We start from the raw sequence: 22,396 nt of genomic DNA, 5'->3' as shown, positions 1-22,396 counted from the left end.
ATTGGTCCAGGCTGAGGTTGATGGTGGGATGGAAATTGTTGAAATCCTGGTGGAATTCCTCAAGGGCTTCTCTTCCATGGGTCCAGATGATGAAGATGTCATCAGTGCAGAGCAAGTAGAGATGGGGCATTACGGGACAAGAGCTGAGGAAGCGTTGTTCTAAGTCACCCATAAAAATGTTGGCATACTGTGGGGCCATGCGAGTACCCATAGCAGTGCCGCTGACATGAAGGTATACATTGTCCCCAACTGTGAAATAGTTATGGGTGAGGACAAAGTCACCAAGTTCAGCCACCAGGTTTGCCAGGACTAATTGGTGAGGGTATACTCTCAAGCCTACCCAGGAAAAGGGGTGTAGGGACTGGGGGGGGGGGGATTAGTCTCAAGGCTGTCCAGGAAAGGACAGGTTAGGGACTTGGGAGATATTTGGGGAAAGGCAGAGTTCCAAGTGGCTCTCCCCTAAGATTTGGAATACACTTGGTGGTGGCACCTTACTGTTAACCTAAGCTGGTAAATAAACTTAGGGGGTCTTTCATTCAGGTCCTCACATCTGTACCCTAAAGTTCAGAGTGGGGAGGGAACCTTGATAGGGGAAAACGGATTCCCCACTTGTCGCTTGTGCACTGTCCTCCTCCTTCTCCTCTTCATCCTCCAAAAAGTCATTCTCCCTGCAACTCCTGTAGAGAAATCTCTGTATTAACGATCTCTATAAATCTTTATGACGTTGCATTGTGTTATTTTGTATTAAGTATCTTTATGACATTGCATCTTGCATGATGTTATTTTGTATTTCATATGACTTGGCATTGTGCCTCTCTATTTTCATACAACTTTGTATTAGATCCCTATATAGAAAATTGGTAGAAAACTTTGTATCAAATGTTATAGCCCCTAAGGATAGTATAGTTACAGTAAAAGAAACACGTGCCTTTTTGCTAGAAGTAGAATAAGATCTTCCCCCCACTCTGTAATCAATTGCCCTATTGACTGAATGAGGTGTGAATGAGTGAGGCTTGGAAGACACCCACCTCCAGACAGCTACAACAGTTGCAGAGGGAATGGGAGCCGGAGCAAAGGACAATACAGCTTGTCAAGTGGGCCCCACAAAGAAGCGCAGACATATTGACGGCCTCAGGGATTAGAAGCCAGCACCTTCTTTAGAAAACACCCTCTTTTGAGCAGCATTGGGACAACACCCAGAGAAAAGCAGCACAAAGACCAATGGACACAGACCCAGATTTTGAATCTGGTCTAGATTTGCATAAGAGGGAAGCTGCTATAAATGTGAGGTGTCTTGCAGAAGGACCCCGGGTCTCGTCTTGTCACCATCGGAGCATCGATCCGGATCGGCAGAAGCCCGGCTCCATCCCTCCCCCATCTAACTCACCTCGCCAGTGCAGTTAAGGGGAGCAACTAGTTGGTAACAGCAGCAAGATGGAGTGTGTTTGTGTCTGTGTGTGTGTGTGAATGCATGACTGTGAGATATCTCATATGCATATCAGAGTATTAATTGATACCTGTATTACTAATAAATGTGGCGTTTTGCCTTAATCCCCCTGAAAAGATCCTGTATAGTACTTTGAGTACAACACTCCCAACTTGCACGTGTCCATGGACAGTGGTGGGGTAGTGGTGGCATCACCCCCCATAATTGCATGCAGTTCACGGTAGAAGCAGCATGTATGGGGCTGTGACCCAGAGAGCCCATTCGCCTCCCTAGCTTTTTGATACGCTTGCTTGAGCTCCTTGATTTTTACATGACACTGCTCTGTGTCCCTGGAGTAGCCTCTTTCCCTCATGACCCTGGAGAATTTAGCGTACATATACCTCTACCCAATATAATGCAACCCAATATAACATGAATTCAGATATAACGGGGGTGGGTGGGGTGCGGGGGCTGCGCACTCCGGTGGATCAAAGCACGTTCAATATAACGCGGTTTCACCAATAACACAGTAAGATTTTTTGGCTCCCGAGGTCAGCGTTATATCAGGGTAGAGGTGTATTTGTGTTTCTTTTTTTGTGTTTCCCATAAGAGATGAGTCTCCCCAACATGCGATGAGATCCAGTACCTCCCATTCAGACCATGCTGGAGCTCATCTGTGAATCCAGGACTGCGTGGGCTCTCATGATGATGGACTCTGCATGGTCGCCTGTCATGGTGGATTGTCCTGATGGTCACCTGTGCTGATGAGCTCACCACAGTGGCCAAACAAGAAATGAAATTCAAAAGTTCCCGGGGCTTTTACTGCCTACCTGGCAAGTACATCGGAGTTGAGAGTGTTGTCCAGAGTGGTCACAAGGAAGCATTCTGGGATAGCTCCCGGATGCCAATAATGTCAAATTGTGTCCACAGTACCTCTAATTCGGAACTGCAATCTCGATTTTAGCACTACTCCACTTGCTGAGGTGGAGTACAGGAACCGGATTAAAGAGCCCTTTAAATTAAAAAAAAAAAAAAAGATTTGGGCATATAGACGGAATCAGTTTTATTTTGAATTAACTCGGCTAATTCCAAAATAACCACATACTGTAGACCAGCCCTAAGGTTATGTCTACATTTCAAACACTGGAAGTATTCTTCTGACAACCCAACCCAAGCCTGTCTACATTGGGGCTCACATTAACTACTTCTCTGTGGAGTAGATTTTTCACACCCCTGAGAGATGTGGCTATGTCAACATCGCTTTTCATTGTAGATCAGCCTCTAGCCGGCTTTTAGACATGAAAGGCAGTGGAGTCCAGCCTTTTCCTTGATATTGATGGTTGACAATTGCAGCTTTCCTACCTGTTAGACACATCCTATGACAGATGTCAGGCCTTTCCTTGGCAAATTAGAGACGTGGGGAACTCAGTGACCCTTACAGGCTAAGTGGGTAAAAAGTTATACAACTTGTCTCCTCGAGTAGTTTTCCTTTTAATAGAAATAGAACGTATTTTGCTTAGCTTCAAAGTTTATCTGAAATACAAAAAATTTAAATCTATACTGGGCCAATATTCTCATACACTCTTTCTCACACACATTCTCCCATCTCAGCCTTTGGAGGAGGTTTTCTACCAGAACTCCTTACACTACATGTGAGTTCATATATCCCTGGCTCTTTTGCCATGTGTGTTGGTGGAAGGGGTTTCTTATATAGGAATGTTTGCATCATGGGAAAAATAACTCTCTTGTCACACTTTTTAATCTTTCAAAGAGAAGTGATGTAAATACATAAAACAAGAGAAAACTAAGGTCTAGTCTACACTAAAGACATTTATTGGTGTAACAATATTTCTCAGGGCTCAGAAAAATACACACTGGTGAGAAATGTAGTTACAAAACCCTCCTCCCCTGTGAAATAACACTACATCGGCAGGAGAGCTTTGCCTGCCAACATAGCCACCGCCACTTGTGGGGGCTGGACTAATAAAGTCCTAGGGAAGAGATTTCTCCCATTGGTGGAGAGCATCTGTAACAGCAGCGCTACAGCTGCACCAACATCAGCTTTATTGTGTAGCCAGAGCGTCAGACACAAAACCTTAGAATCAGGACTCAGCATGTGAGTATCCAGAAGTCTGAAATTGGAGCTTGACACATTTGTTGCCTCATTGGTTACCATCATTTCTACAGCCTGAAAGTCCTTATTACCCACTCAGGCAGCCAGTTTGGGATCCACAGGGAAGGAATGTCCTATGAAGCACTCTCTCTTTGCATCCAAACGGTGAAGGATGATTGTTCTCAATCTAACCCTGGTATCCTCTGGAACGGTAATGAGACACACTGAACTAGGAAGTGGAGTTGGACAAAATTTCTTTGGGCCCTAAGGTTTTCCCACACTCACTGCTTTCATAGGTTCTCTCACTTGTGTGGATTTTCTGATGCCTAATAAGGTTCCAGCTGCAATTGAAGGTTTTCCCACACTCACTGCATTCAAAGGGGCTCTCCCCTGTGTGGAATCTCTGATGCCTAATAAGGTGCAAGCTGCGATTGAAGGTTTTCCCACACTCACTGCATTCATAGGGGCTCTCCGCTGTGTGGACTATCTGATGCCTAATAAGATGTGAGCTGAAACTGAAAGTTTTCCCACACTCACTGCATTCATAGGGCCTCTCCCCTGTGTGGACTGTCTGATGTCTAATAAGGTGTGAACTGCGACTGAAGGTTTTCCCACACTCACTGCATTCATAGGGCCTCTGCCCTGTGTGGACTGTCTGATGTCTAATGAGGTGCGAGCTGCGACTGAAGATTTTCCCACACTCATGGCATTCAAAGGGCGTCTTCCCCATGTGGATTCTCTGATGTGCAGAAAGGGCTGAGCTCTCAGTGAAGTATTTCCCACACTCACTGCATTTATAGGGCCGCTCCCCAGTGTGGATTCTTTGATGGGCAATAAGGTTTGAGCTGTGAGTGAAGTTCTTCCCACACTCACTGCATTCATAGGGTCTCTCTCCTGTGTGAATTCTCTGATGATCAGAAAGTGCTGATCTTACAGTGAAGCATTTTCCACACTCATGGCATTTATAGGGCCGCTCCCCTGTGTGGATTCTCTGATGAGCAGAAAGGGTTGATCTTCGAGTGAAGTTTTTCCCACACTCAGTGCATGTATTTTCCCTCTTTCCCATGAGGATTTCCTGCTGTGTTGTGGTTTCCTTGATGCTCTTCTGAGTTCCCCGACAGGAAATAAATTTACCCATTTTCTCTCCTGGCTGGTTTCTCTGCTCTCTTTCTGGTGTGTGCTGAATCTCACAGGATCTTCCCTGCTCATGACTCTTCGACAGATTTCTTTTTGATCTTTGCGATAATTCTCTGTGTTTATCCACTTGCTCAACATTTTCCTGCTGAGAATTCTGCTCCTCTTTCTCACATACCATTGTGTCACCTGCTGCGATAGAGACAGAAACCTCAGACAGGGATGGAAAGGGGAAGGCCAAACCAAAACAAGTGCGGAAGGGAAGTCAAATAAAAATCAAGAACTGAACTCCCCCAAACTCTTCCCCCAAACAGGAGAGAGGAGGGGATCAATTCAGCCTCCACATCCCATCCAAATTCACGGGGGAAGGGAGGAAGCTACTGTCTGGTGTCTGCTAGGGTCTACAGGAAGCCATGAGCTATATTTACCCTGAGGATACGACCCCTGCTAGGGACAATAATGAACTGAGAGACCTCCCAAGGGCTTTGTAGGGCATCCCAGATGTTTCCTTCAGGCACTTACAGATTCTGAGTTGCTTTAATGTTTCCTCACCTGTGCAGGGAGCTCTCAGGATCTCTCTTTCCTCTGAACCCTGGAGGTCTGGGACCCATGGCTCGTCCCCTTGTTCCAGCTGGGAGATCACATCAGGTTGGGAAACTGGAAACCCTGCTCAGATAAAAGAAAACAAAAGGAGTTCAGTGGATTTCTGAAGACTTGGTCATAAAAAACATTCTATTAATTTATCTTCAGTGCTTAGTGTGACCTGGTGTGCCTGGGTCAGGGCAGGTTGAAAAAGGGTGAGCAGATGCTCCCCAAACTGGTGGTTAACACTGAAGTTAAACTCACTGACCAGACACAAACTGTGCTTCTGATCCCCCACACGGGTTATTGAGAAGCTGAAAAAAGAAATCACACGGCCCCCTTTATTGCATTGCACTTCTCTGACTCCCAATCAGCACCTAGGTCCGGTACAGTGAGAGGTTATTTAAAAACTCTGTGCACATAAACGAAATGTTCTTTTGACCCCAAAGGGTCAGCCACGTTACCAAGTCAGTATGGGTTTGGATCTTACCAAAAATACCATGATGCCAGGCAATACTTTAGCATCTAAACTAAAAGTTTAGATAAGAAAGAGAAAGGAACCAGAAACAGAAAGAAAGTTGTTAAATGGGAAAGGAGTCAGATACATTCAGAAATCTATATATCAGCTTCTTAGCAGTATTGGTAAGTTGCCGGCTTGAAAGTCTGTTTGGAACACAGCCACAGCTTGGATGGGTCATCCAGTCCTTTGTTCAAGGCTTCAGTTTGCACAGGTGCTGACTTTTGGTTTTGCTGGTGGGTGCCCCATCCTGGCTTCGCCCCCTTCTCCAAAGCCCCGCCCCCACTGTACTTCTTCCTGCCCCATCTCCCTAGACTCTCCTGAATGCCACCTCCTTACCGACCCCCTGCCCTAAATGCCTCCCACCTACCGCTCCCTCCTTTGCACCCCTTCCTGCCGTAAGGGCGAGGGTTCTTGTGCTGGAGGGGGGCTCTGCCAGTTTTGAGGGGAGGCTATTTTCAGCATATTTATACACTTCCAGTGTACTCATTGAAAGTGTGTCTATAACTGGTATCTCCCCTTCCTGATGTTTCTCAGTTCTTGTTCTCTACCTGGGACCCTTTCCCCATCTCTCTCTTTCTGCTCCCCACCTCCTGGTGCCTGTTTAGTGCCCGCTCCCACCCACGCACTCAAAGCAGCTCTGTCTTCCCCAAGCCCCACCCACTGTGGCCAGCCCAGGAACTGCCCACCCTGAGCCAGAGAGAGAAATTTAATTCAACAGCCCAGCATAGAAATGGCCCATTTATTCATCCGGCTGTATGGGCTGCTGTGTCACTCCAGCTCCTCCCAGTGCCCCAGGCTGCAGCCCACCCCCACTTTGAAGCTCGCTCGCTGACTCCCTCACCCGCTCTGCAACGTTGTGGGCGGGGAGCCCTGATGGGATCATGGCCAAAGGCAGGGGGAGGGGTTGCTTCCTCCCCCGGGCTGCAGCAGCCCAGCACCCTGAAGGAAGACAAGCTCAGACATCCCAAGGTGAAGCAGGGCCGTGTCTCCTGCCTTGAAGCTCATACACGGGGGTGAATGCAGCAAAAGGAATGCAGCTCCCAGGGAAGAGGAGATGGGGGGTGGATGGATCCAGGGGAAGGAAATCAATCTTTCCTGATGCAGATGCTGGTCGGTGCGGGAAGGGATAAACTTCCTCTCGGGGAGGAAAAGCCCCTCAGCCAAGCTTGCTCTGGGCAGGGGAGGGGGAGACGGCTTTGAGGGGAGCAAGCGTTACTTTCCCAGGCATGAGAGCCGGCCATGGAGAAGAGCCCACGGGGAGGATGCGGCTAGAAGCACTGGTGGTGTGTTGGCCCCTCTTGTCCCCCCACACATGGGGGAATGGATGCAGAGCCCTGGGACCTGGGTCAGAGCCGTAGGGGCTGGGAGCTCCCAGAGCCCCCATGGGAGGAGTCTGGGCACAGGCAGGGTCCGGGCGGGGAAGGGGGGCTGCTCATCTGCACCTGGGGCTAGGGCTGCAGTGAAGCCCCTCTCCCCTTTGGCCATGGCTGGGTGCACCCGGCTGGCTGGCTGGAGCACGGGGAGGGGGCGAGCAGCTGGCCTCAGGCCAAGTTCACTCATCAGACACCAGGGCAAGCTTTTCTTAAAGGAGCAATGTCTTTTGGTTTGTCCCCCTGCCCAGCACTAAGGGGGCCCACCGCTGGTTTCTCCTGGCTGGAGGGGGAAGCACAGGTCCTGGGGGAGACACCAGGGGGGGCTGAGAATGGCTGGCTCAGTCCTTGAGAAACTCCCCCCCAGTCCGTACTGCTCCCATCAGTCCCCTGGGGCAAGCCGAGAAGCTGCCCAGCCGTCTCCCCCCAGCCCTCTGCCGCGAGGCTGCCCACCCCACCCCTAGCCCAGAAGCTGCCAAGCCCTGAAAATTAAAAGGACTCACACACACGGCTGCAGTGGAGCTGGGAGCTACAGCAGCTGCAGGGAAAACAGCTGATAGGCGGGTGTTGGCGCCAAACAGCTGATTGGCCACAGCCAGCCAAAGAGCTGCTGAGGGCTGCTGAGCATGCTAAATAGGGGATTGGCAGTTGCCAACAGCTGAGCTCCCCGGTGGGTGCAGAGCACCCACAGAGTCGGGGTCTATGTCGGTTTGTAGAGAAGTTGCTCCAGAGGCAGGAAGAGGGATTGAAGACAAAATGGAGATGATGCAGCTGCCCTTTACATTCCTTTTGCCATGTGGCTTGTACTTCCTGTGTCCCAAACACAAGCTTCACTGCACAGGGCATGGAAAAGCCTTGGAGGTCTCAGTACACAGGCATATCCCTGCATGTCTTGCTGAGTCAATAGGTGTATCCCCTTGATCCTTTCAGTGGGTTCATTGTACAGCTGATGACCCTGGATGGACCATCAAACAGGGTAGGCAGTGCTGATGCCAATAGATCTGGGTGTGTCACCCAGAATCACAGTCCACAGTCTGGAATACAGATATACCCTACGTATCTATAGCTCATACTACAAAGGTGATACAAACAAAATGATCATACTTGGAAAATTATAACATTTTCCCTGACACCTAACATGGCATATCTAGCACAATTCATTGCAATTTTATCAGATTGGAATAATAAAGTAATAATAATATAAAGTGTCGCACAGTTCCAGACAGTGTCACACTTAGTAAACCAGTGAATTCCCAGAACCAGCTGCCCAGGTCCTTGAAGATGCAGAACACTCTGCTTAGGAGGGATTGAAATAGCCACATATCTGCTGGGAACACACACAGACAGGCCCTGTGTCAGTCTGTAATCCTATGTTCACTCTTCTGGAAAATTATGATCAATTTTGTACACAGTATGGTTTGTGAACTATCACTTGAAATTGCATAATCTACTGAATATTATCCTCCTGTTAAAATGTGTAACACTGTATGTAAAGTTATGAGATTTTACTGTATGATATTACAAAAAGTTACAATTCTGGGGAACACCCACAGACCAGTTCCTCAGAGACAGCAAGGCAAACCGCTGGTCAAACAGCCATTCGCTGGCAGGGGGAAGGTGTGAAGAAGACATTTACATTCCATCACAGGGACACTTGAAACTCATATCTACGAGAAGACAGCCTGGCACCATGATTCAGCTGAGAACTGAAGTTGTTTCTAATAGAAAGGACTGAATTATAAAAAGAAGTGAGGAAAATCTCTCTCTCTCTCTCCCCTTTCCCTCTGCCCATGACAAATCCTGAAGAACTGAACTTGGGCAGCAGGGGCAGGTTAGGGGGAGTCCTGGCTGAAAGGAAAACCAGCCTGTCTCAGCACGTGGTGAGAGAACATTTGCTTTGAATCCATTTTAGCTTGTTAACTTAGGTGTTAGTTTGTGTTTTATCTTTGCATTTCTTTTGTAAACAATTCTGACTTTTATGCCTCATTACCCATAGTCACTGAAAAGATTTTTTTCCGGCAGTTAACAATTTTGTTTTATTGTTTTACCTAACCAGTGTGTTTGGATTCAAGTGTGTTGGAAACTCCATTTGGAATGACAAGGTTGGCACGTGTCATTTTCCACTGATGAAATAACAGACTTCATATGAGCTTGCGTTGTTCTGTAGTGTGCTGGACAGGACAAGATGCACATTTCTGGGGGAAGTCTGGGAACAGAGAATGTTCTGGGGTTCTCCAATGGGGTACTGTAATTCGTGAGTCACTGACTAGCAGCACTGAATACTGTGTAGCTGGGAGCGAGTTACATACTGGAGACTGTGTGTTACCTGCCCAGGAGTGGCTGCTCTCACAGTAGAGCAGTGTAAAAGGCACCCCAGCCTGGGGAACCGAGGGGACACAGCTGTTCAACACTCCAGATTGCACTGTGGTTAATGTCACAGACACTCAATTTCAAAGAGGCTCCCAAAACACAGAGAAAGTAAATCCATGTCCCAGAAATCCAAGACTCCAGAGAGAGGGCAAGTCTCCCTGCCACTGCTTCTTGCTGACGGAGAGGTCCAGAGACAATGAGAGAGTCCTGGGGAAGCTGGGAACAGTAACCATGGGCTGGTGGGGTTCAGTGGAGAAAGGGAACAGGAAGGGCAGGGAGATCACTGAATGCAGGATCTCAGCAGTACTGGATGTCAGGATAGCACATAGTGCAGCCCATTGGAAAACATAATCCCAACCAGACATATAAAATGGTGTGGTCTAAATTATCTGTTTCCACTCAAGAGAGATTTCGGAGTCACTGTGGATAGTTCTCTGAACACATCCACTCAACGTGCAGTGGCTGTCAAAAAGCAAAACAAAAAGTTGGGAATCATTAAGACAGGGATAGATAATAAGACAGAAAATATCATATCACTTCTCTATGAACCCATGGTATGCCCACATCTTGAATACTGCATGCAGCTGTGGTCTCCCCATCTCAAAGAAGATATATTGGAATTAGAAAATGTTCAGAAAAGGACAAAAACATGATTAGGGATATGGAACAACTTCTGTATGAGGCGAGATTAAAAGACTGGGACTTTTCAGCTTGGAAAAGAGACAAAGGGGGGATATGAGAGAGGTCTATATGTCATGACTGGTGTGGAGAAAGTGAATAAGTGTTATTTATGCCTCATAACACAAGGACTAGGGTGTATGATTTCAAAAGGGCTAATTTTACTAAATTAAGGCGACTAGTTAGGGAAGTGGACTGGGCTAACATATTTAGGGATCTAAGGGCAGATGACGCCTGGGGTTACTTCAGGTTGAAGTTGCAGGAGTTGTCAGAGGCATGTATCCCGAGAAGGGGGAAACGGCTCATAGGTAGCAGTTTTAGACCAAGCTGGATGAGCAAGCGTCTTAGAGGGGTCATTAAGAAAAAACAGAAAGCGTACCAGGAGTGGAAAATGGGAGGGATCAGCAAGGAAACCTACCTTATTGAGGTCAGAGGGTGCAGGGAAGCTGTGAGAAAGGCAAAGCGACGAGTGGAGATGGACCTAGCGAAGGGGATTAAAACCAATAGCAAATGGTTTTTTAGCCATATAAATAGGAAGAAAACCAAGAAAGAAGAAGTGGGACCGCTTAAAACTTTAAACGGAGTGGAGATTAGGGATAATCTTGGAATGGCACAATATCTGAACGAATACTTTGCCTCGGTCTTTAATGAGGCTAATGAAGGGCTAAGGAATAGTGATAGAGGGACCGATGGGAATGAAGATATGGGGGTAGACATTACGGTATCTGAGGTAGAAGCCAAACTTGAACAGCTTAACGGAAGTAAATCGGGGGGCCCGGATAATCTTCATCCTAGAATATTAAGGAATTGGCGAGGATATTGCTAGCCCATTAGCGATAATCTTTAATAAATCCTAAATTCGGGATTGTACCGACTGACTGGAGATTAGCTAATGTAGTTCCTATATTCAAGAAGGGGAAAAAAGTGACCCGGGAAATTATAGGCCTGTTAGTCTAACATCTGTAGTATGCAAAGTCATGGAAAAATCTTAAAAGAGAGAGTGGTTCCGAGCATGAGGCCGATGGCAACTGGGATCGATTACAGCATGGATTTACGAAAGGTAGATCGTGCCAAACCAACTTGATCTCCTTCTTTGAGAGAGTAACAGATTTTTAGACAAGGGAAATGCGGTGGATCTCATATATCTGGATTTCAGTAAGGCGTTTGATACGGTACCGCATGAAGAATTACTGGTTAAATTGGAAAAGATGGGGATCGAAATGAAAATCCAGAGGTGGATAAGGAGCTGGTTAAAGGGGAGACTGCAGAGGGTAGTATTGAAGGGGGAACTGTCCGGTTGGAGGGGGGTTACCAGTGAGTTCCTCAAGGCTCGGTTTTGGGTCCGATTTTATTCAATCTATTTATTGCTGACCTGGGAACCAAGAGTAGGAGTGGGCTGATAAAGTTTGCGGATGACACCAAGTTGGGGGGTATTGTCAATTCGGAAGAGGATCGGGATATTCTCCAGGGAGATTTAGATGACCTTGTAAACTGGAGTATTAGTAACAGGATGAAATTCAATAGTGAGAAGTGTAAGGTTATGCATTTAGGGATGTCTAACAAGAACTTTAGTTATAAGCTGGGGACGCACCAGTTGGAAGTAACGGAGGAGGAGAAGGACCTAGGAGTCCTGGTTGATCGCAGGATGACTATGAGTAGGCAATGTGATGTGGCGTTAAAAAGCTAATGCGGTCTTGGGTTGCATTAGGCGAGGTATTTCTAGTAGGGATAAGGAGGTGCTAGTCCCGTTATATAAAGGCGTTAGTGAGACCTCATTTGGAGTATTGTGTGCAGTTTTGGTCTCCCATGTTTAAGAAGGATGAATTCAAACTAGAACAGGTACAAAGAAGGGCCACTAGAATGATCCGAGGAATGGAAGGCCTTTCGTATGAAAGGAGACTTGAGGAGCTCGGTTTGTTTTCCTTAACCAAAAGAAGGATAAGAGGAGATATGATTGCACTCTTTAAATATATCAGAGGATAAATACCAGGAAGGAGAGGAATTATTTCAGCTCAGTGCTAATGTGGACACGAGGACAAATGGATATAAATTGTCAGTCAGGAAATTCAGGCTTGAAATTAGACGAAGGTTTCTAACCATCAGGGGAGTGCAATACTGGAACAGCCTACCGAGGGAAACAGTGGGGGCGAAGGACCTCCATGACTTTAAGATTAAGCTAGATAAGTTTATGGAGGGGATGGTATGATAGGATAACGGGCTTAGTCAATAGGTCAATTAAGTGCCACACTGGTAAATAGTACAATGGGTCAATGGTATGATATAACATTTTCCAGAGGGTTTGGCTGGAGAGTCTTGCCCGCATGCTCGGGGTTCAGCTGACCGCCATATTTGGGGTCGGGAAGGAATTTTCCTCCAGGGAAGATTGGCAATGGCCCTGGAGGTTTTTCGCCTTCCTCCGAAGCATGGGGCGGGGTCGCTTGCTAAGGAGTGGGTGGATCGGCTTATGTGGCCTGCATCTTGCAGGAGGTCAGACTAGATGATCATAATGGTCCCTTCTGATCTTGAATTCTATGATTCTATGATTCTATGACTAGGAATCACCAAATGAAATTAATAGGCAGCAGGTTTAGAACAAACAAAAGGAAGTATTTCTTCACACAACACACAGTCAACCTGTGGAACCTCCTTGCCTGAGGAGGTTGTGAAGGCTAGGACTATAACAGGGTTTAAAAGAGAACTGGATAAATTCATGGAGGTTAACTCCATTAATAGCTATTAGCCAGGACGGGTAAGGAATGGTGTCCCTAGCCTCCGTCTGTCAGAGGAGGGTGATGGATGGCCGGGGAGAGATCACTTGGTGATTGCCTGTTGGGTTCACTCACTCCAGGGCACCTCGAGTTGGCCAGTGTCAGTGGACAGGATACTGGGCTAGATGGACCTTTGCTCTGACCCAGTACGGACATTCTTATGTTCTTACGTTATGCTGGACCTAAACCCCAGTTTTACTTGAGCAAACAGGAGATATTTGACACTGTGCGATACGGCTCCTGTGCACTGTTCTGCAGCAGGGAGGGTCTGTGGCAGTGTGTGTGTCACTGGCATATTGCAGTGATGCAGAAACAGGGCAGAGTAGGGATGTCATTGGGGGGTGGCATGAACCATCTCTCTTCATTTCCCCTTCCAAGAACCGAGGGGACAGGAATCCTTACCCAGTGAGGTCACATTCTCATAGTTCTCCTGCATGACGTCTCTGTACAGAGCTCTCTGAGTGGGGTCCAGCAGAGCCCCCTCTTCCCTGGTGAAATACACAGCCACCTCCTCGAAGGTCAATGGCCCCTGAAAGAGCAAGGGTCCAGCACTCAGTACCTGCTGCCCCACTCACACTTTCAATCAAATGGAAGCTCTGTGGATGATAGTCAACAGAGTCCCACCCCAGCCCGCTCAGAGAATCCTGGAAACACCAGGGTGAGGGGATGAAGCAAGAGCCCCTTGTCTCTCCCAGCAGATCCATCACACACCTACTAGCCACAGACTGATACAGATGGAGCTTCTAGCAGGGACCAGGGAGAGTTCCGTGGTAGGAAGCCCAACACTCTCCTCATTGTGAGGAGCTGGATATGAAGGGAGGGGAATCTCCCCTAACCCTCACTGGTGGGTGCCCCCTTCATATCTCACAGCAGCCGCTGGTCAGTCAGGTCAGGCTCCAGCACTGGGAGTCTGGTCAGTTTTCCTAGCCCCATGTAGGTGGGTTATTTTCTGTTCCAGAATTGAGGGCATTTCAACCTCCTCATCTCATGGGTCTGCTCCTAGAGTCTAGGCCATTTATTAAACAACTCCCAGCAGGTTTGCCACAATCTGTCATTCTCCCTTTCCCAACCTGTGCATTTCCTGCCCTGCTCCAACCTCCAAACCAGACTAGGCAAACCTTCCCATCTCTGGTGTACTTGCTGTCCCTCTCCCTCCTGCAGGAACCCACCAGCAACCCCCCGATAATCCCTACCTTAGCTGACTCCACTGCAGCCATTTCTCTCCCCTATCCCGTGGGAGGATGGGATGAGCTGGAGCGAAACAGGGACGTCATTCTGCAGCCTGGCAGGGCGAGAAGGGCAGTTGTGGGGGTTACAGAACAGGCTTTAGTTAATGTCACAGGACGATTCCCCCAGGCCCTTTCCCTGCAGACAGACATCCTAGATTCTGCCATGCTGAGAAATGCTCAATCTCTTTATTACAGTGTAGACCTGGCCCCTCCTGCCAGGCTAAGCCCAGAGATTTTTAACCTCCCTTCTCCCTCCCCCCATCCCATAACAAAACCCAGGTCTACACTGGAGGTGGAGGTTGATCTAAGATACGCAACTTCAGCTATGAGAATAGCGTAGGTGAAGTCAGCTTACTTAGATCGACTTACTGCAGCATCCGACTGCTGCTGCTGCTAACCCATCGACTCCGCATTCGCCCCTTGAGGCAGTGGAGTACTGGAGTTGATGGGAGAGAGCTACCTGCCGATCCGGTGGTAGGATAGACCTGCCCTTTGTCTCTGAACACAAGGCTAGAAAAGAGCAGAACCAAAGGACTCACTGTGGGGGATTCCCTCGGACACTGACCCCACGGCAGCCACACCCCAGCAGGGGGAATATGGAGTCTGGAAGACTTTTTTCCTCTGTCTGATCCTTTTCTTGTTCACTGGAAAGTGGTTCTGCCCAGGGATGTTGCAATACATGTGTCTGGTGGACTAGAGGGCTGAAAATCTCTCCCCCCGCTCATTTCTCCCACTGCCCCTTTCAGTCTCTCCTTCCCCAGTCCTCTCTCCCTGCCCCTCTGGCTGGGAAAGCCCATTCCTGGCTCTTTGCTCTCCCATGGCTAGATTTTCTCTTGGCAACTACTAATGAGAGGAGATATTGGGGGGTGAGGGGGGGTGCTGTTTGTGCAGAGTCACTTTCTTGCCAGTCCCCAGCACTTTCTCTGAGGTCTGTCTGTTACCTGGAGTCTGTGGCTCAGAATTTGTATTAACAAAGCCCAGGTCTGCTAGTACCAGCTGCAGAAAGTCATCACCTGGACTGGGCAGAGAAGCAGCTTTAATTCAGGTCACTTCCCAGCACAGAACCCCGCTGGGGGAGCAGCAGCTGCTAAGCCTGGTCTCCCCGATCACAATGGAGGCTGCAGCGTCTGACCCAGGAAGCTGAACCCCAATGTCCTGAGCAGAGAGGGACAGAGCGTTTGAGCAGCTTCCTCCTTTAGCTCTCTGGGAGAGCTGCTAATGAGAGCCCCTCTTCATAGGGAGAATCTCATTTGCCCCACTGTCCATCTGGAGTCACTCCCTGTCTTTCCATACAGTGACTCTGGATTAACAATGTTCTCAATGAATCCAGATTTCAGAAAGAATGAGTCCAGAATGCTGTGGAAGATAGTGATAAACCCCTTCCCACCTCCCTCACCCCCCAGATCTAGGACAAGGAATCAGGGCAGGAATTTTCTCTATGAAACCAGAAGTTCCTGCAGTTTTCAAGAGAAGAGAAAAGCAAAATCTGTCACTTCACCTCACAGTGTTTGATAAGTGGCTAGAAAGTTATCATGGTGACTGGGCCTGCCTGGGGAATGCCAGAAAGTGCTTGGAGCCAGGATTCTGGCACAAGCTGATGAGATAGAAGGAGCATGGTTAGTAGCAGCCCCCAGAGCCTCCATCCAGGGGCCTCCAAACACCCCAGTACCCAGAATCCAGACCCCCCAGCCAGGGTCCCACCATATGTTCCCTGGGACCCAACCCCCAGAATCTCTGGCCAGAGACCCCAGATACCCCTCAGAGCCCCACCAGCCAGAGAACCCCCACCAGATCTTCACTGCCAGGCTAGGAATCCCAAAGGGTTCCCCCCACCAAGAGCCCCCACCAGCCAGGGACCCCAAATGGGAACTCACTGCCTGCCTAGGACCCCCGCCTGCCCTTCAGCAGAAAGGTAAGACATGTCCATGCCCTGTCACTAGCAAATAATGGTCACCATGGATCCACCCCAGAGGTGGCTACATCTTAGCAATGTGGGAAGCAGCCCCTCCCAGAGACCATTTGTCATGGGCTTTGGGATACTTCTGGACCCACACTGCACTCAGTGACCTCCTCATCCCATGCCAGCTGGAGAAAAGACAAGGGTCCAGCCAATTCTCCCGTTACCAGCTGGGAACCACCGATCCCCCAAACAGGGGGAGGCCTCTGGCTTTGATGGGTATTAAACGTGTGTCTGGTCTCTTTCATCAGCAAACATTTTAACAGAGATAAAGGAGGAACAAATGATTCTCAAAGCAGAGGGGACAGATGATCACTGGGCAATTTAACCCCCTGCGACCTCCAGGATGGACAATGACTCAGGGCAACAGGTCCCCTCCAAGGAAGGAGAAGTTGCTGGGATTTAGAGACATGGGGAACAGCCCGAACCCGACAGGATTTTTAATTGATATTTGATAATGACGTAGAAAGAGGGAAATCCTGGGCTTTGAGATCAATGTTCAGAAATGAAAGCGAAAGGGTGGAAATCTGAGCGATTTTGGATCCATTTTTGCCAATTATAGAGAAGAAAGTGTAAAATCTGAGGGATTTTATATCAGTTGTTGGTATGAGGTAAAATCTGAGTGTATTTCACATCAATATTTGATAAATGAATAGAGCAGAAATGGGCAACATTTGCAAACATTTTTATCCATGTTTAAGAATCTGAGGAAAGGTGTAAATCTCAGATTTCCTTTTTATTTTATCATTAGAGAGACAAGGAAAAAATCTCTGGGGATATTCACTTAGAAATAGACAACTAAAGGGAAGTGGAGCAAATGTTTAGGGGATAAACGTGTAACAAGGTAAGCAATTGACAACACGAGAGAAAAACACCAAGATCTGGGGGGATTTTATGTTGCTATTAAATAACTAGAGGGAAAAGGGGCGCTGTTTGACTGGATTTTATGAGACTATCCAATACATAAACACAAAGTGATGGCACCTCCCTCTGCCACCATTCCTCCCATGGGCAGCAGGGAGCCCTTTGAGGAGCTGATTTAAGAGGGGGGGAGCTGGAAGGCTCCGTGGATAAAGGAAGGGGGCAGCAGTGGGGGATGGGCAGGTGACTGGGGGCTGAGGGAAACGGTCTTGGTAGTTAGGGGGGGGGAGCTGGCAGGTCCCTGGATGAGGGAAGGGGGCAGCAGTGGGGGATGGGCAGGTGGCTGTGGTGGTAGTTGGGGGCAGTAACTGGGATCAGGAAACCGGGGTCCGGGCAGCCCCCACGGGGGACACGTGCCCCTCCCGTCCCCGCCCTGGCAGAGAACCGGCATCTCACCCCCCCCCCCGCCAGGGGCAGCCACGTGCTGGGGACTGACCCAGGGCAACAATTTCCCACCGGGACAAGGACAAATCGCTGCAGGTAAAACGGGGGGGGGGACCCCCCCCGGGAGAGATTTTCAATGGACACTTGAGAAGTGTGGGGAGACCAGGGCACTATGGGGGGAGATCAGAGAGCTGATCATTGGGGGGGGGGGATCTCCCTGGATTTTATAGCCCCGTGTGATAGCGAGAGAAAGGGGGAAACACTTGACAGACTTTGTACGTGGGAGGACGTGGCACAAACACGGGAGGATTCAGTGAACTGACCCCGGGGAATTTCCTGGCTGCACAAAACAGTTCGAATTTCCCTCCCCAATGACCCCCCCCCGCAACCCCGACTCACTCCCCCTCCCCCCCGAGGCGGCTCCGAGGCTTCTCCCAGGTTCCCCGGGGCAGAGTCACGTGCCCGCCCCCCCCGGGTCTCTCACTCACCGGCTCACACAGAGGCGGCAGCAGCAACTTTATTCTCCCGCCCCCAGCGGGGCTCGCACGGAGCATGCGCAGTTTCAGCTCCCTTACCTGGGCAGGGGAGGGCGGACGCGGCCCCGGGGCAGGCTGGGAGATGTAGTTCCGGGCTCTCATTGGAGCGGAAGTGACGTCGGCCAGGGAGGCGGAGCCGGAGCGCGGACGCGTCTGGGTCGCTGCGGTTCTGCCTGGCTCGTGCGGAGCCGTTGGAGCCTCTCTCGGGCCGGAGAAGGGTTTCTGCCGTTGTGCTCTGGGCATGCGCAGATCGCGGCGGGAGAGACCTTCATTAACCCCCCCGTGCCCGGCCCGGGCTCCGCCCCCGCTGCGGAGCTGCAGCCTCCAGGTCCCGGCGCGAGCCCGGGGGCGGGGCCGAGCGGGGGGGTCCCGGGGGGGGTGGGACAGGGGCGGGGGGGGGAAGTGTCGGTGCCGCCCGGCCAGGGCGGGGGGCGCCGGTGACCCCCGGGGAGCGGGGAGACAACGGGGGGGGCTGAGACCCCCTCGGATTTACCGCTGCCCCCCCCGTGGGGACCCCCCGCCCCCTTTCTCCCTAGAGCCACGAGCAGCCCCCAGGGTGACCCCCCTCCCCCCACCCCTGAGAAGTTCCCTGCCCCCCCCCCGGCTGTGCCCCATTTTCTCTCCCCTTCGCCAGTGTCCAGCTCTCCCTGGGGCTGGGGGGGCTCTGGGGGTGTCTGGGGCCCTGGCCAGGGGCTCTGGGGACTGGGGGCCAGGGAAGATCTGGCAGGACCCTGGCTGGGGCTCTGGGGGTGTCTGGGGCCCTGGCCAGGGGCTCTGGGGACTGGGGGCCAGGGAAGATCTGGCAGGTCCCTGGCTGGGGCTCTGGGGGTGTCTGGGGCCCTGGCTGTGGGGTCTAGGCACTGGGGGGTGTCTGGGGGCTGCTGCTAACCCTGATCCTGCTCCCGGATCAGTTTGTGCCACAATCCTGGCTCCAAGCGCGGCCAGGCAGCCCCCAGCCAGGCCCACTCACCCTGGTAACTTTCTATCCACTTACCAAACACTGTCAGGTGAAATCACAGATTTTGCTTTTCTCCCCTCTTGAAAACTGCAGGAACTTCTGGTCCCGCAGGGAATATTCATGCCCCCCCCCCAGTCCTTGTCCTAGATCCGGGGGGTGAGGCAGGTGGGAAGGGGCTAGAAATGCCACACAATGGTCTCTTCCACAGCGTTCTGGACTCATTCTTCCTGAAATCTGGTTTCATTGAGACCATTGTTAATCCAGAGTCACTGCATGGAAAGACAAGGAGTGACTCCGGATGGACAGTGGGGCAACTGAGATCAGCAGAGCTGCTCTCCCCAGAGAGCTAAAGGAGGGAAGCTGCTCAAACGCTCTGTCCCGCTCTGCTCAGGATATTGGGGTTCAGCTTCCTGGGTCAGATGCTGCAGCCTCCATTGTGATCTGGGAGACCAGGCTTAGCAGCTGCTGCTCCCCCAGTGGGGCCTCTCTGCTGGGAAGTGACCTTAATTAAAGCTTCTTTTCTGCCCTGCCAAAGTGATGACTTTCTCCGCTCGTCCTAGCCCCCTAGGGCAGCCCTGGGCCCTGTTAATACAAATTCTACCACAGACTCCAGGTAACAGACCTCAGGAAAAGTGCTGGGGACTGGCAAGAAAGTGACTCTGCACAAACAGCCCCCTCCCCCCCATTTCTCCTCCCATTAGTAGTTGCCAGGAGAAAATCCAGCCCTGGGAAATCAAAGCCTCCAGGAATGGGACTGTCCCAGCCAGAGGGGCAGGCAGAGAGGACTGGGGAGGGAGACACTGAAAGGGGCAGTGGGAGAAATGAGTGGGGGGAGAGATTTCCAGCTCTCTAGTCCACCCAGACACATGTATTGCAGCATCCCTGGGCAGAACCACTTTCCAGTGAACAAGAAAAGGCTCAGACAGAGGAGAAACCAGTTCTTGACTCCATATTCCCCCTGCTGGGGTGTGGCTGCCCTGGGGTCACTGTCTGAGGGAATCCCCCACAGTGACTCCTTTGGTTCTGCTCTTTTCTAGCCTTGTGTTCAGAGACTTTGTTACGGGGTGAGGGGAGGGAGAAGGGAGGTTAAAAATCTCTCTGTGGGCTTAGCCTGGCAGGAGGGGCCAGGTCTACACTGTAATTAAAGAGATCAAGCATGTTCCCAGCATGGCGGAGTCTATGATGTCTGTGTGCAGGGAAAGGGCCTGGGGGACTCGTGATGTGAAATTAACTAAAGCCTGTTCTGAAACCTCCACAACTGCCCTTCTCACCCTGCCAGGCTGCAGAATGACGTCCGTGTTTTTCTCCAGCTCATCCCATCCTCCCATGACACAGGGAAGAGAAATGGCTGCAGTGGAGCCAGCTCAGGTAGGGATTATTTTTTTGAGGGGGGGTTGGTGGGTTCCTACAGGAGGAAGAGGGACAGCAAATACAGTGGAGTTGGGAAGGTTTGCACAGTCTGGTTTGGAGGTTGGAGCAGGACAGGAAATGCACAGGGTGGAGAAAGGGAGGACAGGGTGTGACAAACCTGCTGGGAGTTGTTTAATAAGTGGCCTAGATTCTAGGAACAGACCCATGAGGTTCAGAGGTGTAAATGCTCTAGTCTGTGGAGCAGAAAATAACCCACGTGAATGGGGCTGGGAAAACTGACCAGACTCATAGTGCTGGAGCCTGACCCGACTAACCAGTGGCTGCTGTGAGATATGAAGGGGGCACCCACCAGTGAGGGTTAGGGGAGATTCCCCTCCCTTCATATCCAGCTCCTCACAATGAGGAGGGTGTTGGGCTTCCTACCAGGAGCTCTCCTGGTCCCTGCTAGGGGCTCCTCTCCTCTATCAGTCTGTGGCTAGTAGGTGTGTGATGGATCTGCTGGGAGAGATAAGGGGCTCTCTCTTTGTCCCCTCACTCTGATGTTTCCTGGATGCTCTGACCAGGGTGGGGGTGGGACTTTGTTGACTGCAAGCCACCCAGGGCTTCCCTTTGATGGGCTCTTCTCCTCACAAGTAGTGGGGCTGTGAATGGGGCAGCAGGTATTGAGTGTTGGCCTTTCGCTCTTTCAGGGGCTGGTGACCTTCGAGGAGGTGGCTTTGTATTTCACCAGTGAAGAGTGGGCTCTGCTGGACCCCACTCAGAGAGCCCTCTACTGGGATGTCATGCGGAAGAACTATTCTAGCACTAGAAAAGGTTCAGAAAGGGCAACTAAAATGATTAGGGGTTTGGAGAGGGTCACATACGAGGAAAGATTAAAGAGCCTAGGACTCTTTAGCTTGGAAAAGAGGAGACTAAGGGGGGATATGATAGAGATATAAAATCATGAGTGATGTTGAGAAAGTGGATAAGGAGAAGTTATTTACTTATTCCCATAATACAAGAACTAGGGTCACCAAATGAAATTAATAGGCAGCAGGTTTAACACAAATAACAGGAAGTTCTTCTTCACGCAGCGCACAGTCAACTTGTGGAACTCCTTACCTGAGGAGGTTGTGAAGGCTAGAACTATAACAATGTTTAAAAGGGAACTGGATAAATTCATGGAGGTTAAGTCCATAAATGGCTATTAGCCAGGATGGGTAAGAATGGTGTCCCTAGCCTCTGTTCATCAGAGGATGGAGATGGATGGCAGGAGGAAGATCACTTGATCATTGCCTGTTAGGTTCACACCCTCTGGGGCACCTGGCATTGGCCACTGTCGGTAGACAGATACTGGGCTAGATGGACCTTTGGTCTGACCCGGTACGGCCTTTCTTATGTTCTTATGAGAATGTGACCTCACTGGGTAAGGGTTACTGTCCCCTCGGTTCTTGGAAGGGGAAATGGAGAGAGAAGATTTACGCCAGCCCCACAATGCCACCTCTACTCTGCCCTGTTTCAGCATCACCCCAATATGCCAGTGACACACACACTACCAGAGACCCTCCCCTGCTGCAGAACACTTTGGGAACAGAGCACAGGAGCCGTATCGCACAGTGTCAAATATCTCCTGTTTGCTCAAATAAAACTGAGGGTTAAGTGCAGCATAATCAACAGAAGATTCCTAGGGATCACCAGATGAAATTAATAGGCAGCAGGTTTAAAGAAAATAAAAGGAAGTTCTTCTTCACGCAGCGCACAGTCAACTTGTGGAACTCCTTACCTGAGGAGGTTGTGAAGTCTAGGACTATAACAGCGTTTAAAAGAGAACTGGATAAATTCATGGTGGTTAAGTCCATCAATGGCTATTAGCCAGGATGGGTATGGAATGGTGTCCCTAGCCTCTGTCTGTCAGAGGATGGAGATGGATGGCAGGAGAGAGATCACTTGATCATTGCCTGTTAGGTTCACTCCCTCTGGGGCACCTGGCATTGGCCACTGTCGGTAGACAGGATACTGGGCTAGATGGACCTTTGGATCTGACCTGCACGCCGTTCTTATGTCACGTATGTATGTGGGCATTTGGTGCAGGCGCTCCTG

At 50.1% G+C, this 22,396-nt stretch overlaps 1 protein-coding gene and 1 long non-coding RNA gene across 2 annotated transcripts in view; both read right to left on the bottom strand.

Moving 5' to 3' along the window:
* Positions 1–359: 359 nt before the first annotated feature.
* LOC120385087 lies at positions 360–3,031 on the bottom strand. The gene is made up of 3 exons (XR_005589255.1): positions 2,789–3,031; positions 2,257–2,438; positions 360–677 (listed from the first exon to the last, which is right to left on the bottom strand). It is a non-coding gene; the product is annotated as an uncharacterized LOC120385087 (long non-coding RNA).
* Positions 3,032–3,618: 587 nt separating this feature from the next.
* LOC120385078 (zinc finger protein 850-like) overlaps positions 3,619–22,396 on the bottom strand; it is a gene marked incomplete at its 5' end in the record, with an annotated part of 387,202 nt that continues 368,424 nt past the window's right edge. Inside the window, one exon of the mRNA XM_039504205.1 lies at positions 3,619–4,575. Coding sequence (XP_039360139.1) covers positions 3,769–4,575 — 807 coding nt within the window. The remainder of the gene's footprint in view (positions 4,576–22,396) is intronic.

The sequence above is a fragment of the Mauremys reevesii genome, linkage group 17 (assembly GCF_016161935.1).
Source record: "Mauremys reevesii isolate NIE-2019 linkage group 17, ASM1616193v1, whole genome shotgun sequence".
NCBI classification, from domain to species: domain Eukaryota; kingdom Metazoa; phylum Chordata; order Testudines; family Geoemydidae; genus Mauremys; species Mauremys reevesii.
This window is presented reverse-complemented; position numbering and strand designations above follow the sequence as displayed.